Consider the following 17289-nt stretch of genomic DNA (forward strand, 5'->3'; position numbering starts at 1 on the left):
CTCACATTTTTCCTTCAACAAGATGCTGTTATGGTGTTAGCATATAAGAGCTATGTGTGGGAAGGAGAAAGTCTTGCGTATTTGTTAGAACCACATGTACTCCAAGTTGGAAGTGTCACGGTAGGTCCCCAGGAGGGTAGAGGTGGTGGGAGATGAGAATTGTACCAATTGGATTCCTCCATTTACTTTTAGATCATATGACAAGTACAGGCCAGTTCAGCCAGGGGAGAGACTATTCTCAGAAAACTTATGTTCAGATGCTAAGTTGGTCTTTTTTGCTTTTGACAAGTGGCAAGTCTATAACTCTTTAATCAGTAAGTGGTGTTCTGCATCTCCAAGGAATTGGGCATAGTTAAATCACAGAATAGTTCAGGTTGAAAAAGACTTTCAGAGGTCACCTAGTTCAGCCCCCCTACAATGAGGAGGGACATCTTCAATTAGATCAGATTGCCCAGAACTACATGGAGCCTGGCCTTGGATGTCTCCACATGGTGCATCCACTGCTTCTCTGGGCAACCTGTGCCAGTGTTTTGCCACCCTTAGTGTAAAGAACTTTTTCCTCACAGCCAGCCTGAATCTCCCCTCTTGTAAAGCCATTATCACTTGTCCTGTCACAACAGACCCTGCTAAAAAGTCTCTCCCCATCTTTCTTGTAGGTACTTATATGTATAAGTACTGAAAAGCCACAATAAGATCTCCATGGGGACTTCTCCAGGCCTAACAGCCCCAACTCTCTCAGCCTTCCCTCATCAGAGGGATCATCCCTCTAATCATTTTTGTAGCCCTTATCTGGGCCCTCTCCAACAGGTCCATGTCTTTCCTGAGCTGGGGACATCAGAGCTGGACACAGTACTACAGGTGGCATCTAATAAGAGTGCTGTAGAGGGGAGAATCACTTCCCTTGACCTGCTGGTCATGCTCCTTTGGATGTAGCCCAACATACAGTCAGCTTTCTGGGCGTCAAGCACACACGGACAAATTATGTCCAATCTTAAATCCACTATTAGCCCCAAGTCCTTCTCGTCAGAGATACTCTCAATCTTTTCATCCTTAGCCTGTATTGATACCAGGGGCTGCCCTGACCCAGGTGCAGGACTTGGCCTTGTTGAGCTTCATGAGGTTTGCATGGGTCCACCTCTTAAGCCTGTCCGTGTCCCTCTGGATACCTTTCCATCCCTTAGGAGTGTCAACTGCATGAAAATCCAAAGTCTGGAAATTTAAACATTCAGTGTTTTTTCTTTGTTCAGTATTAATTACTTCAGATTTATACTCCTTTCTGGTTTGAATTAGTGGCTTTGTGTCAACTTTAAAGAAAGCAAATTTGACTAATAACAAAAGAATATTATTCTAAACTGTTTCAGAAATTCCTGAATTACAAAATAGAAAAAGATTTGAATATTTGGGCTCATCTTACAGTATGTTTAGATAACCTTTAAAAAAATTCTAAAATGTTAGTATTCAGCTTTTGTTGGTATAATATAAGATGCATTAGACTGTATAGCAGAGTTTCTTAACAGATATGTCTATTGTAGTCCTTTTAAAAGGCCCAGAGTTAATGAGTATTCATTTCCATCAGTTTCTCTAGTTATTAAAATTGTGATACAAAAATATATTCCTTCTTCAAATTAAAATGTTTCCATATAATCTGTGTCTTTATCTTCTTTATGCTTGTAAATCTTTGTGTATAATATGCAGTTTTTCAGAAGTACTTGTAATTCATTAAATGGCAAGATTGCTTGGAATTTACTTGTAACATTAGATAGAAGGATGGTGTCTTTAAAGTGAGTTTGTAGGGAAAGATATAATGTTGATATCAACAGTCATACTGTATTTAGCAGATTGAAAATAGCTGCAGGTGTTGTGGATTGCTGTGTAAGATGTGCTTTGATAAGTATTTTTGTATATTAGTAGTTTTCTATCACTCTTTGAAAGGACATAGCTACTTGACTGTGCTTTGAATTTTGCTAGCTGTCATCTGCCACTGAGTATTGAGTGAATCTTTTAAGTGGCATTATAGTAGATAAATTCATTCTTCCTGAGATTCTGCCAACATCACTGTTTTAAGTTGCCCACAATATATTATTTACTGTCCTTTCCTGTGTGATGGCTGAACAAATTATTTTTGGAAAGTTCCCTGTGTTTTATCTGTCCAGGCTAGTGAATTGTATAATTTGCAGTAAGTCATCCATTGTATCTTCATGTGACTTTTTTTTTTTTTTTAAGAAGGACCGTTGTGTATGGCTTAAAGGCTATGAGAGTTTTTAAGGTTTGTCTGTCTGAGAGATAAGACTGATACGGCTTATTGTTTGTTAAGCAAGCATTGGTTTCTCGGTGTCACTGCTGCTGTTTTATCTTTGTGTCCTTGGAGAAGGATGCGTAGAGTGTGTCTGGGTTTATTTTAATGAGTTATGTACTCTGTAATGTACTCATGTAGTCTGAAGATGTGAAGAGGGAAGAACAAAAAACTTTGCAAAGTGAGATGGGCAGAATTCTTTCTTAACTGTTTTTTTTTTTTTTTTTTTTCAGTCAGCTCTTTGCATATATTTGCCTTTTAGTACATCTACAAATACTACATACTGAATTTCTCCTAGATAAAACCAGACTACTGAGAGCAAAGTTCATAGAAAGTAGGAAATCACAGAATTCTTGTGTTTGTTTCATTTCCTTTTAAGCAGTGTTTAAATTCATACCCTGTTGCCTTGTTTAAATTGCAGCTCAGAGTGCAGTGATGGAGAATGGTCTGCAGCTGCACCTACATACTTTACTGCTACAGGAAAAGACCACTCAAGTGATGAGAGCTGTGAGATTATCCCAGGCAGGGAGAAATGTGAGCCTGAAGTGCAGAGCAGCAGCAGCACTGGTGTAGAAGAGGAGAACAAAGACTGTCCTTCACAAGAAGGGTATGGTTTTATTAGCTAACTTTCTGTAAGTTCTGACATGTAACATGCTATCCACATGACACCATACAGAATAACAAACTCTAAAAACAGTTACTGTACTAGCAATAATAATTTCCCTACATGAAAATTGTTTGAATGCTTATAAGTATTTCAAATCAAGAGAAAAAAATGGCATGTCATGTAAATAATTCTGTTTAATGAAAGATGCAGAAATAATGAGGGCATTGACATGTAATGTTAATAGGGATAATAGACTTGATGTACCGAGTTTAAAAAAGCTATATTATGCCAGTTAATTGTAAAGACATACATGGTGCATACACATCTGATACTTCGCAGTACTCTCCAAAAAGCAATGGTTTATTTTTGTATTTTTGCTTCTTATATTCCATTTCTCTCTTTATTCCTGCAGCTCTATCAGTAAGTATAGTAAAGTATACTTGAACTACTTGCTTACTGAGAACTTAATAGAATCATAGAATCACAAAATGGTTTGGGTTGGAACGGGCACTAAATATAATCTAGTTCCAAACCCTCTGCCATGGGCAGGACACCATCCACCAGACTAGGCTGCTCAAAACCCCATCTAACCAGGCCTTGGACACTTGCAGGGGTGGGGCATCCACCACTCTCTGGACAACCTGTGCCAGTGTCTCACCACCTTCACAGTGAGAAACTTTTTTTCCTAATATTTGAACTTCCCCCCTTTCAGCTTTGAGCAATTCCCCCTGGTCCTGTCAGTACAGGCCCTGCTAAAGTGTCTCTCCCCACCTTTCTTCTAGGCCCCTTTCAAGTACTGAAAGGCCACAATAAGGTCTCCCTGGAGAATTATCTTGTCCAGGCTGAACAGCCCCAGCTCTCAGCTTTTCCTCATCAGAAAGGTGCTCCATCCCTCTAATAGTTTCTGTGGCCCTTCTCTGGACCTTCTCCAACAGGACAACACCCTTATGCTGGGGGGCCCTGAGATATGAATGCAGTGATTCATGTGGAGTCTCACCAGAGTGGAGTTGTAGAATTCCCTCCCTCGACCTGCTAGCCATGCTACTGTGGATGCAGCCCAGGACAAAGTTGGGTTTCTGGTCTGTGAAAGCGCACTACTGGCTCTTGTCAAGCTTATCTTCAGCCAAGAGTCTGAAGTCCTTCCGCTCAGGGCTGCTCTGAATCACTTCTTTGCCCAGCCTGTGTTTGTGCCTGGGATTGCGCTGACCCAGGTGCAGGACATTGTACTTGGCCTTGTTGAACTTCATGAGGTTTGCATTGGCCCACCTCTCAGGCATGTCAGGGTCCTTCTGGATTGCATCCCTTCCCTACAGGGTATCAACTGTACCATACAGGTTGGTGTCATAAGCAGACTTGCTGAGGGTCCATCAGTCCTACTGCTCATGTTGCCAACAAAGATGTTGAAAAGCACGGGTCTCAGTACTGACCCAGAAGGACACCACTTGTCACTGATTTCCACCTGGACATTGAGCCATTGACCACAACTCTTTGAGTGTGACCATCCAGCCAATTCCTTATCCACTGAGTGGTCCTCTGTCAAATCCATACTTCCTCCAATATATAGACAAGGATATTGTGTGGGGCAATGTCAAATGCCTTGCACAAGTCCAGGTAGATGATATCAATCATTCTTCTTTACCTGTCAGTGCCATGACCCAGTCCTCAAAGGCCACCAAATCTGTCAGGTATGATTTGCTCTTAGCCATTGACCAGCGACAGGATGAGGAGCAGTGTCCATAAACTAAGCCACAAGAAGTTTCACCCCAACATGAGAAAGAACTTCTTTGCATTGAGGGTGGCAGAGCACTGGAACAGACTGCCCAGGGGGGTTGTTGATTTTTCCTTCCCTGAAGACATTGAAAACCTGCCTGGACATATTCCTGTGTAACCTGGTCTAGGTGGCCCTGCCTTGGCAGGGGGTTAGACCACATGGTCTCTAGAGGTCCCTTCCATCCCTAACAATTCTATGATCTTATCAGACCCCATTGACTTCTGTACCTTCAGGTTCCCTAGATGATCTTGAACCTGATCTTCTCTACCCTGAGCAGTTCTTCATTCTCCCAGTCCCCACCTTTGCATTCTGTGACTTTGGTTTTGGTTTGTTTAGATGCTTTGTGTAAATCAAAAAAGAAAGTTGATCTTTTATCCTTAGCTTGGGTTTTTATAATGCAGCAAGCCGTGGCTATGTGTTTCTTCTGTTTCTTCCACTCTTATGTACTTGCTACCAAGTAGTCCAAATTGCTAATACTGTTTTCTGTAACATTGCTTTCTCTTAAGTTTTGGAGAACTAGTGTGGCTCTATGAAAACACTATCAAAACACATCTATTTCAGAACAGCAACAAAGAAGTTACTCTTTAGCTTTTTTTGATATGAACAGCCTGCAAACATACCCATTTCTAATGTGATTCCTTTTTATTTGACCTTTAATAAGGAAAGTGGACTTGCAGCCCTGTGGCTTTAAACATCCAGGTGATTTGTGCTCTTCTAGAAAATACAGGAATGAGAAGAATCTTAGTCCTTATGCAAACAGATTCTCTTGCAAATAGTATATTTTTGCATTTGGGCCAAGCTTTCCCATGAAAGCTGTTTCAGGGTGTTGAGAGAGCTTTTCTTTTTAGCAGCTTTACAAACTTCTAGATGAATAAGTATCTTTAGTAACAAACTTACCAGCTCTGGCAGGGATACTGCCTGTACTAGTGAAAATGCAAAGTAAGGTGCTAACTGTACTACTGGCCTTGAGCATTAGACAAATAATTTTGCCATGGTATAATGGTGTTCCTAGATTCTGAATATGGAGTTGATACCATTGGAAGTTCTTGGATTTTTTTTTACATCAAATGCTATATGCTTAATACGGGCCTTTGTTGTCTGGGAAACATGCATTTTAACCCTTGCAATATGTGTAGCTTTTGTTACTTGCATGTGTTTGTAAATTCTCCCAGCTCTTTAATTTCATCTTTGCATTTATTTACTTTAAGGCAGCAGAAGTTATTGGAGGAAGGAGAGATTCCTCCGTTTACAATACCAGCAAGCAGAAAATATCAGTGATGTGGAAACTACTTCATGATTTTGTGTTGGATGGAAATGACAACCTTGAGGATGATTGCAGTGAGAATGCAGATCTGAATACGGAGCAGAGGTATGCTTTTAATAGTTTTCTGCATTAATTTTGGAGGGCTTGTAGTTACTGCATTTCTTTTCATATAAGATGTCAAAGGTACTCCTGGCTATCGGTATGCACATGCTTCAGAGGCTGATAAATCTGAGGTTTAAGGCTTAAGGAATTTCAAGTGCTACGTGTCTTCTGATGAGAGAAAAAGGATGTAGGTTTAATAAATCAGGCTGTGAGACTCTGAGAAACTGGCGCACAAAATATTCAAGGGATTGCTCTACTTTTTCAATTAATTTTCAAGGTGGTAAGTATGGCGCAAGTATAATGAAAGTAAAGCAACATAAATGTAATCGGTATTCAAGCCAGTGCTATTTTATAATTGGTCTTCCCTCTTTTGCAGCTGGCATAGTTTAGATGTTATAAGTCTAACTGCTGCGTGCACTTGGCTGAGTAGCCACTGGCATGAGGCTACCATCTGTGGGCTTATGACTGAATGCCTCTAAGTCAGAATCCTGCCTAGATGTCGCGATACCGCAGCGCCGCCGGTGCCTCAGTGGGCTCACAATAACGGTCGCTTGAGATTGACCCAGGAAATGACAGTCTTGCTCAGAACATAGGAGAAGGAAAACTCCTATCTTCAAATCTGGGCTGATGGAGCTTGTCCAGCCTTATATGGTCTGCCATCTAAGAGAAGGACACCCTTATAAAACTCTTATGACCTGTGGACTTTGCTGTCACTGTCCTAGCTAGCTAGGCCCTGGCAGTTAAACCTCAGGTGTAAAGGGTGGGGCCAGTTCTGAGCAAGCTGCACCTCACCACTGCACAGGCTGGAAGGGCTTGCTCTCACTTGTCGGTATGGATAGGTGAGGGTCAAATCAGTAAGTGACAAGGTGCATGGGAAGCTGCAGATCCAACATTGCATGTGGGCGGACCAGTGCATGGGTAGCTCGAGATTACTCAGGAGATGGTAGTCCTGGTCCGACACTTCCTGATTGCCTAAGCACCCTTTTCAAACCAGATTTGCATACCCCACTCACCCTTGGTCATCGTGCTTGTAGTGAGCGTTTCAAAGCCCTTCCCAAAATCTTCGCTTGTGAAGCCAAGCCATCAATCAGTCTATTTCAGTTTGAAATGCCATGTACTTACCTAATATCATAGTTTTGAGTGCATTTTTCTATTTTCTGTCGTAAGGTTGCTGAAAAATATTGCAATATATTCATTACAAAAATTCTGCAGATACCAGGAAGAAAGTGATTGGAGGCACTTTCATAGCCTTATTTTAGAATAGTGTAATTTAAGTTAGTGATCTAGACAGAATGCTTTCTAGTGAGATTTACCACTTATCCTATGTTACTTTTTAAAAATACTATAAACTGCAGCACAGGCATAACAGAAACAGTTATTTTTTTCCTTGTGAAACTAAATTGTGAAAAAGCACAACAGGTATTAATACATGAAATTCCAAGCTAGAAGTAAAGCATGTGTTCTTACAGCACCAGGCAGCAAAGTGGCAAAGGAATTACAGAAAAAAGACAAAACATTTTTTTTTTTTCAGTGTTGGAGGGTTAGCCTTGGGAAACCTCCTAATTACTCAAAATAGGAAGGAAGGTACTTCTCTAATAACACATTAAATTTTGTCTGCTGACCATGTGCAGATCCACACATGACTTTTTACCTGGTTTAAGATTTGATATCTGAACATTGTAAACAGAACTCAAAGCAGCTGCCAAGCTATGAACTGTGACACAGAATGTAATAAGTCTGAATGCTAATTGCAAAATGAGCTTAACATATGTATGAAACTTACTAGCTGAACTATATGCCCCCTTACTCTGGAGCAGTCAATGGTAAGATTTGCCATCATGTTTTCCTGAAGTCTGTATTGTCTTGAGTCTACCAGGGTACTGGGAGTTGTTGGGCAGGCTGCAGGGTGGCCTGGGAAAGTATATTTAAGAAAGGATAAACAATGCTGCACAACAGAATAAGAGAGAAGAGTGAGGATAAGAGAAGCAACCCCACAGACACCAAAATGAGACAAAGAGGAGGAGTTGCTCCAGATGCTAGAGAAGGGATTCGCCTGTAGCCCCGAGAGAAAACCACAGTGGAGCAGGTAGGTACTTACAGAAGGAACTGTGCCTCTGGAGAACCCAAGCTGTAGCAATTGGTGAAGGACTGCAGCTTGTCGGAAGGACCCATACATTGAGCATATTTATCATGAAGCCTATGGGAGGGACCTGCACTGGAGGAAGAGAACTATAAGAAGGAAAGCGTTAAAGAGAGGCCACAGCCGTCATTCCCTATTTATCTGCATTGCTTGGGGTGGTGAAACATAGTGGAGTCAGGAGTGAAATAAAGGAGGGGAGGGCTAAGGGTAAAGTGTTTTAATTGTTGTCTTTGTTTCTCACCATCCAAATCTGGTTTTATTGGCAAAACCTTTTAGTTAAATTAAGGTTCCCCTTCGAGTCTGTTTTCCCTGTGATAGTGATTTGCAAGTGTTTTTATCTTGACTCATGAGCTTTTAGGCCTATTTACACACCTATCCAGTTGGAGTGAGAGAGCAGCTGGATAGGCACCCAGCCTAGGTCAACTGAACATAACCACCTCATATGAATGTAAGCTCACAGTTGTTAATAGGTAATGTGCAGTGATTTGATGTATCTGGTCCTCATGTTGTTACTGTTTGCTTTTAAATTACCATGTTTCTCAATTCCTGTTTTTCAGACCATGTATGGAGTCTGGTAATGGCCTAGAACTTGCTCAAGCCGCTTCTAATGCGAACCCTGTCACACTTGAGTCACTAGAGGAACGCCTACAAGAAGCTATGGAAGTATTAAAATGGTGATATTGTAACAGTGATGTTGAACCCTTTTCAGCATAATCTGAAAACTGGGAGAATTGGGGAAGAATTACTTTCTTGCTTTAGCTTGAGTTTTCAGGTCTGCAAGGTTGAAAACAAATGTTAAAGGTTTTTCTAAAGCATGTACAAGAAGTCATTCATCAGTGCTACTCCTTTTAGAATATGTATTTATTTCCTCTTACAGGAAAAATGTATTGATTTCTATCAGTATAAACATGTAATCTAAATTATTCTAAGAATGTTTCCAAATTCCCTTCATAACAAAGAAAAGTTCTTACCTGTATCTGTGCCTATGAGATGTCCCAGCTTTATTTTATTGCAAGAGTACAACTGGATGTTTCATATCCTTATTCCTCAGTAGACAACTTTTCTGTTTTACTGTCTTGTCTCCATGTGGTTTAAATTAAAAATAAAATCAAACAAACAAAAAACCTGAACCAAACAAAACAAAAACAAATGAAAAAAAACCCCAACCAGAAGCAAAGAAACCTTTTATCTTTACCTTGTTCTAATCTCATTTCATCTATGTAACTTTGGATAAACCAGAGCATTTGTTACGGAGAGTGAGCATGGTTATGATCTTTATCTTTTCTGTGTTACCTGACATTGATTACTGTCAGAGTGAATACAAAGCTAGCTGAAATTCAGTTTGCAGTATGACTATTCTTGCAATGCCAGAAATTTCCCCTGATGGGTGTTTTGTCAAAGTAAGAGTTGAATGATGTGTATACTTACAATATGGTGTTACAGCAGTTGAAGTGAAAGTTGTGTATGACATAAATTTAGAGGCAGCAAGGGGCAGTTTGGCTACTAGCTCTTGGTTAAAAGGGGTGAAGAGAGCAGGCTGTATGTCATAGTGTGCTTGAAGACAAAATACCAAGGATGCTTTAAAGTGCTTTCTGAAGCTCACTGTCAAGGGAGCAATCATAGCTTTTTTTTTTTTTTTTTTTTTTCCTTCCATGAATATGTGTACAATCAGTGGTTTTGTGAATAAACTTCATGGGCATTTTTGAAGGGGTGGAAGTGTTGTTCCCTGAAGCTGGCAGTCATTCAGTTTCCAGGTATTGTGCATCCACCAAGTTATGTAGGAGGTCAGCATTATTCATGGTCAAGTACCACAGGGACTTCTCCAGCTGTTTAGGATCTTGTTAGCATTACTCATCTGGAGACACTTCAGAACTGCTTATTAGTATGTAAGAAGACTGTTAATGTTATTACTATAAAGGCAGTATTTTGAAGTTATATAGAGAAAATTCCTTGTCTCTTTTATAGCTGCTGGTTCTCACTACATCAAAAAGCACAGAACTACAGAAGCATTTGATCTCCTCTGCACCAAAGCAAGGGGATCTCTGTAGAGAGGTGCAACTAATCTGATTTTTTTTTTGTTTTTCTTTTTTCTATGTTAACACTTGAAGAGGAGACTCAGTTGTTATGGCTCTGAAATTTTCTTTCTTACTGCCATGTAACAATGTTTTTTCTAGTTAATCTGTCAGACTAAATGTTCACCGTCTTGCCAGGCTGACCTGTAAAAGCAATCCTAGGTGTCCGTGTGCATGACTGGCTGAGAAGATGTTGCAATTATGTTAGTGTTACCAGCAACAGGGTCATTGAACACACCTGACAAGCAGGTAGATGACTGGAAATATAGTTGTGGTCTGGTATCTGTGGAACAGGTCACTGTGGCTGTTGGAGGTAAAGCAAATTTTCTGAAGTATTGTTTGTGCTTGAAATTATCACATATGTGTCTGAAACTTTATGGTGGGCATACAAGTCTGGTATAATTTCAATTAGCAGAAAATGGTGGCTGTGTAATAAGAGGAATCACTGTATTGACTAACTAAATGGTCAACACAGGTTTTGAGTAAAAATTACTGGTATTTCTTCCAAATCTCAAGCAGAATATATAAAGCACCATTCCTTCTAGTATGAAAATGCTTACTAAAATTCTTCAGAAAATAAGAGCAAGGATTACACAAAAACTATGCAACATATCTGTCGGGTAGTACAGCAAATATTTTGGGAAGTGGAGAGAGAGAGCAAAGAAGACTCTGTAATGTCTTATTCTAATTACTTGCTGAATTAATTTTAATAATTGCTGAGATCCTATCTTTTAATGACCAGGTAAGATTTGGATATAATGTTTTCTGCTTTCTAGAAAATGAGACTTGCAAATGGCTAGTCCAGTGTCCTCTTTTAGTAAAATATGATCTGACCTTGTTGCTGCTTGATTGACTAGAATCTTGTGTTCCTAGAAGGATATTTAGTGCAGTTTTTAAACACAACTTTGCTGGTCATCAGAAAATTGTAGATGAAGATGTAGAAATGTTTCACAAATTTAAAAATGTAATAACTTTCACTGAAAGAGTAAGTATCTTACAAAGACTTTTTCTGAACTTCAGTACTGCTGTCACAGTGCTTGCTCATGTATCCAAAATATGGCTTACATTTTCAGGGTAAAAAAAAAACTGAAACCAAACAACTGTTTAAAAAACAAAATAAAAACAAGCAAACAAAAAACTAAACAAAAAAAACCCACCAAAAAACAACCCAAGACCCTTTTTTTTTTTTTTTGTGATAAAGAAAACTGAATTATCTTTTCAAGTTTGGGTGAAAAGATTGCTGAAAGTGTCTGTGCTTTCTTCTAGAAAATGCAATTTCTGATTTTCTATTTATAGGGTTTATGGAAAATGTAACATGACAGTTACTAAGGTGTCCCTCACAGTGATCTCTAACTCTTTACATGATACATATATACAGTTGTGAAAAACTACCTACAAAAACTAAGTTTAAGGGGATCAGGCTGGATCACTCTTTGAGGGAAGTAAGAATTGGCTCTAGTTATTTTTCTTCCTCATGATTAGTATTTTATGTTACTCAACTCTCTTCCCAAGAGTAAAGAGTGATTTTATCTGTTGTTGACATCTTTCATGTTATTTTGGAGATCAGGACTTGTTCTACTTTTGTTAGGCATTTTTCTGCAGTATGATAGGATTTCAATTTCATCAGATCCCTTTTCTGATTGTTCTACAATTTTTCTTCTCACCTTCCAGATCTTGCTTGCATACATGTTTCTGTGATTACACTGAAGCTGGTTTGCCACTTTGCAGTTACGTAGTATCTATATATTTATACTCAGCTTTCTAATAGGCTACTTGTTGCTAGTTACCCTATTCAGCAGCATTTAGATCTGGCTTTAGGGCAAACAGCTATTTCTTAAAACTTGGTTATCTAATTCTACCTGTCAGTGTAACAGACCTCCGCTTTTGCTTCATAAAGTTGAAGTAGTAAACCTACTGTGTTTTCACACCAGAGGTTTTGTAACAGAGAAGTCTGAGGTTTCCCTAGCTTTAAGTAGTATTCTAATTTGATGAACAGATTGGGTTAAGTTTAATTATAACATCACTAGTAACTAGGTAGCTAAGGTACTTCACATTTTTGCTTACACCTGAGTAAATTGATAGCTGAAGCCAGGAAACACACTGATGTGGCTTTTATTCTCAGAAAGAGAAATGCAATGACAGTTTTGTATTAGCAAGCTTTATTACGTTTTTGACTTGCTACAATTTCTGAAATTTTATAAAAGGAACAAATGTTCAGTAGAGAACAAGTTGTGACTCTGTCCTGATGCTTTATGAAGGCTTAAAAACCAAGCTGTTGCTGTTTTGACCTTCACTTTTATCTCATTCATTATGAAAATAGAAATGATGTAATGGTTAGTGTGACAAGCATAACTTCCATTCAAGAAAGTAATACTACTGGAACTGGATTCCTTTTCTTGCCTTTTTTTTTTTTTCTCTCTTGATATGGAATGTTACATTTGTGAAAAAAAAAAAAAAAAACCCACACCAAAACTTAGTTTCTGCTCACTCTTTTCAGAATGCTCTGGCACATTTGGAGCTTCTTGGATTTGAAGTTGATGAAGCTCATCCATCAGCTACAATGTCTAGTGCCAGTGAGGAAAGTAACTTATACCTGTACTCAGCTGAAGGGCAATTTCTTGAACAGAAGGGATAATTTTGTGAGGAAAAGCGTGGTCTGCTTTTATTAAGTATAAGATGTGGGTTAGTTATAACTTCTTTTGATACAAGAAAAGCTTTCTTTATTATACTCATACCTTGAAGTAAAGAAGATTGCTTGCTTTTCTCTGAGAAGAGTCAAGGATCTGTTCCCTTGCCAGAATGTCAGGACCCATTTCTGGTGACAGCTAAGGTTGGTGGGAAGAATACTGGAATGCATGTAGATTATTTAAAAAAAAAAAAAATGGTAAGTCTATATTGTATTAGATTTCATTTTGATCATCTGTAGTCAGTTTCCCTCCAAGTGTCTTACAAAGGCTTACATCATGTTGAGGCTAGACTAAAATAACTACAATTAATGAACTGGTATTTTCTTTTTCTTGCACTTGCACTCTCCTTTACACAGTATAAGCCTGAAGTTCCTAGTTATCAGTGAGCCTACAGTGTAACCTCTTGTTTCTTCAAGAGGTACAAGAGAGATTAATTGACTCAGACTATGGAGATCAGATTAGAACACCTCTTGCACAGGTTGTTGTTGGGTTTGTAATTTTTTAACTTGATAGCTTAAAAAAAAAAGGTTTATTATCATTTTAACATTGCTTTTATTATGTTACGCCTTTTTCTGCAGTCATAGTAAACTGCTCTTGCTGAAAACCAGGACAAAATACTTCCTTTTAGGTGTGGGCTAGTTTATTTTTAATCCTTGCCTTAAAAAATAAATGAATTCTTGCCTGTAAAATCAATCATTTGAAGACAACCTTGAAGGGAACCTGATATATCTTTTGTGTAAGTGGTGTAAAAGCAGAATGAAGCTTTCTTCTCAAATTTTTAGCTTTTAGCTCCAGGTAGCTGTCCAGTCAAATTTGAGACAGTGCTGTTGTGAAGACATTAAAGATTTCATAAACAATAACATTCAGCTTTTCAATAGAATTGAATGCAAACTGCAAATGACCTGATTATTTTTTTTTTTCCTTTTCTTTCTTTCTCCCTGTAGTCAGGAACATGCCTGGTTTGTCATCATGTGCTCACACCTGTGCCTCCTGAAACAGCTGCTGCTACTGTTTCTTTCCTACCTGGTCATGACTTGACATCTGCTCACAGTGTTACTGGAACTACAAACTAGGATCTGAAATTGAATTGCCGCTACCAAAAATAAAAATGTAAACTTTTCCTGTTTAATTACAATGTGAATAAATTGTGTATAAATTACTATATTTAAAGTACTAGCTATGTGTTCTAGTTTAGAAAAAGGGTACAAGACTTTTTCTGAACTCTTTAGGCTTACAATGATAGCTTAATTTTTCAAACTGCAAGTTAGAAGAATGTATGGCAAGTTAGAAGAATGTATGGCAGCCTTGTTGGAGCAGAATGTTGCTGGTAACTGCAATGTCTAAAGCTGGTATTATGGTAAATTTTCTCCTGAATGTGGCACTTTGTTCAAGTTCTTGCAGCTGCGGTGCAGCTGCATCTTGTTAATGGTGTGCTTACCAGTTTTTCACAATAAAGTGCAATTGATCTCATATTTATATCAAGTGCAAAGATGTTTTGTGATGCCAGCAGTGGTAGAATTTGATTTCATGGCATAGTGGCCAACTCTCCCACCTCTCTTTCCTTCCTGTCCCTTCTGAATAGTTTATAACCATCAGTCACAGGATTCCAATCATGGGGTTCATTGAATCATAGAATCACAGGCTGGTTTGGTTTAGAAAGGACCTAAAGAACATCTAGTTCTAACCCCCTTTTCCACGGGCACAGACTCCTCACCCCAGACCATGTTTCTGTTAATAAATGTGATAGTGATTTAATAAGATTCAGTGGTGAGGTATACTTGAATATTTACTGCATAGAAAGCAGGGTCAGACAAAACTGTCAGGGAGACCCTCTGTTGAGTCACAAGGTTCATAAAGAGCCCCCTTGCTTTCTAAACTCCTTCTCGGAGGGGAGTCTGGGTGTGACTGGATCTAAATGTAGTCTCAGACTTAGTCAAAGATTTATGTCTAAAGGATTATATATGTACAATCAATCCTTTATGTCACTTGGCTAATATTTGAAAGTTTAGCATATTACTAATCACTTACTGAGAATATGTGACTGCAAGGGCAAGGAATCTCCCAGCCTCAAGGAATAACCTTGGGAGGCATCCTTACTCAAGGAGAGAGCCTGATAGGCAGCCCCCTATCATGTATGATTCCTCAATGGGCCATGGGCTGTCTACTGATTATGGAGTGAGGTAATTGACTCATAGCCATGTTTGTGTACTAAGTACAGAAACTTTGCTTGAGTTAGACCTTCACCAGGACTATGGCTGGTGGTCATGGTGCACATTGCTCAGATTAGCCCTTGGCTATTTTGTTGTTATCTGTCTTCACTGAATCCACCTTGAATTTGATGTGGCTATCACAACCAAATGGCATCAGTTACCAACACTGGTGGTTATCAGTTGAACAGTATTATGGGAAATAAAGGTCGGTCAGGTTTGAAGGTAAGAGCACACCACTACAGTGTCTTCTGTGTTTGCTTTAAACATTTAATCAATTTCTCTGTTGGCTCTGCCAAGACCTGAAACAGCATGTTGTGTCTGAAATATTTTAATTCTACAGCTTTTTTTCTTCATGGGCTTCACCAGTTGTATTTTTGTCCTAATTTGGAGTGGAAGAATTAAATTGAAACTCTTGCTGGAGGCAGTTTTCCATCTGCCTGAATTTACAAAGTGTGATCTTTCAGAGCTCTGCACCACTGATTCCACTTGCTGCCTGGTACTAGGTGTACTATTAGCTCTGGTGATGGTTTGGCAGAGCCACATCATATGGAGCTGCCTTGGCTCGAGCACTTCCCTTGAATTTACATACCCTTCACCTGAAATATATCTATCACTTTGCTTTGTGTGGGATGTCATTTCTCATTTCTCCCACCTCTCCCTACAAAAAAAAAAAAAAAACCCAACAAACCAAAAACAACCAAACCAACAAAAAACAAAACAAACGAAGAACTACTGCATTTAGTGTTGTGACTTAGCTTTCTAGGCTTGAATTCACTGATCATCATATTGACTTCTTACACTGTGGGAAATGATGTGCTCAATATCTGATGGGCATATCTACCATTAATAAAACAAAAAGAAAAAAGAAGGTAAAAACCAAAGAACTATAATAAAACCCTTCTCAACCTGGTAGCTGCAGTGTGGGAAAAGCTAACAATCTTTTTTTTTTTTTTCCATTTTGTATAAATAGTTAATTTCTGCTCTGAGTACACTGAAAATATTTTCTTTGCATTGCTTTTAACCTGTTGACTTGAATTTCATTGAGAAGTAGATGGTGAGGTAGACATGGCCCTTAGAATGAATTGTTGAATCTGTAACTAATTTTAAGTCACTACCTTCTTGGTACATTTTTAAAGATACAAAAACTCCCTTACTATTCAGCTCCATAAAGAATTACAAAGTTTTATTGTGCAGAAAATTGGGTGTTGCAACAACATAATTCTTCTGAACATGAAAATACTATAACATACTGTATCTTGTGTGGTCTTTTTCCGACAGAGATGGTTTACCAGTTTTAAATTTAAAACATGATTAAATACTGCATCATGGGAACAGGGGACTAGTTATAACTTGTTGACATGATATGATTTGATATTTGTGCTCTATTTTGCTTATTTTTGGGGGTTGTGTGGTTGTTTTTTGGGGTGGTTTTTTGTTTTTTTTTTTTTTTTGTTCTTGTTTTTTAGGTGTCACTAGCAAAAGGCTTACTTGAGTGATCTTTATAACTCCAATTTTTCTAGGGTTTTGTTGTGTTTTTGTTTTTTTTTTTTTCCTCAGACTTCTCCTGGTTAGGAATTACTTCTTTAAGTTTAAACCTTGAAAACAGTTTTAAAATCTTTGTGATGCTGCTTGCTTTTTTATATAAATACCTTTGATGTATGCTTACAAAATTCAATTTGTTCTTGAACAAAATATGAATACAAAGCAGGACTTGCTGGGACTGACAAGATTTATCCATTACATTACTTCCTTGAGTCGTTGGAAGTAACAGGCATTTTTGTCATGATAGCAAAATGGGTTAAAGAAGGTAGAAGATAATACTCTCTGGAATAAGCAGATGGGTGAGATGAGAAGCAGAAGTGGGAGTTCCTCATTGGAGGTGGGAAAGGGGTGTTTTTTAAAGGTCTTCTCCTACTCCTTTCTGGAGGTCTCTTCCAACAACTAACAGTCTTACCCTAAGACCAGCAGGTGCCCTTTCTTTCACCAGTACAGTGGCTTCCCATGAGTACAGCCTTTTCTGTTCATTTCCCTTGGCAGTGACCCTGCTTTCCTCCTTTTGCCAGTCAGCTGCTAGATATAGAAAAAATAGAGGCAGAGGCTGGGGGCTCTAATCACGGACCTCGGGTGCCAGTGGAGGTGAGTG

General features: G+C 38.7%; 1 protein-coding gene across 1 annotated transcript in view; it reads left to right on the top strand.

Moving 5' to 3' along the window:
• The window catches only part of PJA2 (praja ring finger ubiquitin ligase 2), a 32261-nt gene extending 18266 nt beyond the window's left edge, over window positions 1-13995 (top strand). The window contains 5 exon segments of the mRNA XM_031053096.1: window positions 2715-2900; window positions 5880-5911; window positions 5914-6040; window positions 8735-8851; window positions 13881-13995. Coding sequence (XP_030908956.1) covers window positions 2715-2900; window positions 5880-5911; window positions 5914-6040; window positions 8735-8851; window positions 13881-13974 — 556 coding nt within the window. The 3' untranslated portion in view covers window positions 13975-13995.
• Window positions 13996-17289: the final 3294 nt, after the last annotated feature.

This window comes from Melopsittacus undulatus, chromosome Z (genome assembly GCF_012275295.1).
Source record: "Melopsittacus undulatus isolate bMelUnd1 chromosome Z, bMelUnd1.mat.Z, whole genome shotgun sequence".
In the NCBI taxonomy this organism is placed as follows: Eukaryota; Metazoa; Chordata; class Aves; order Psittaciformes; family Psittaculidae; genus Melopsittacus; species Melopsittacus undulatus.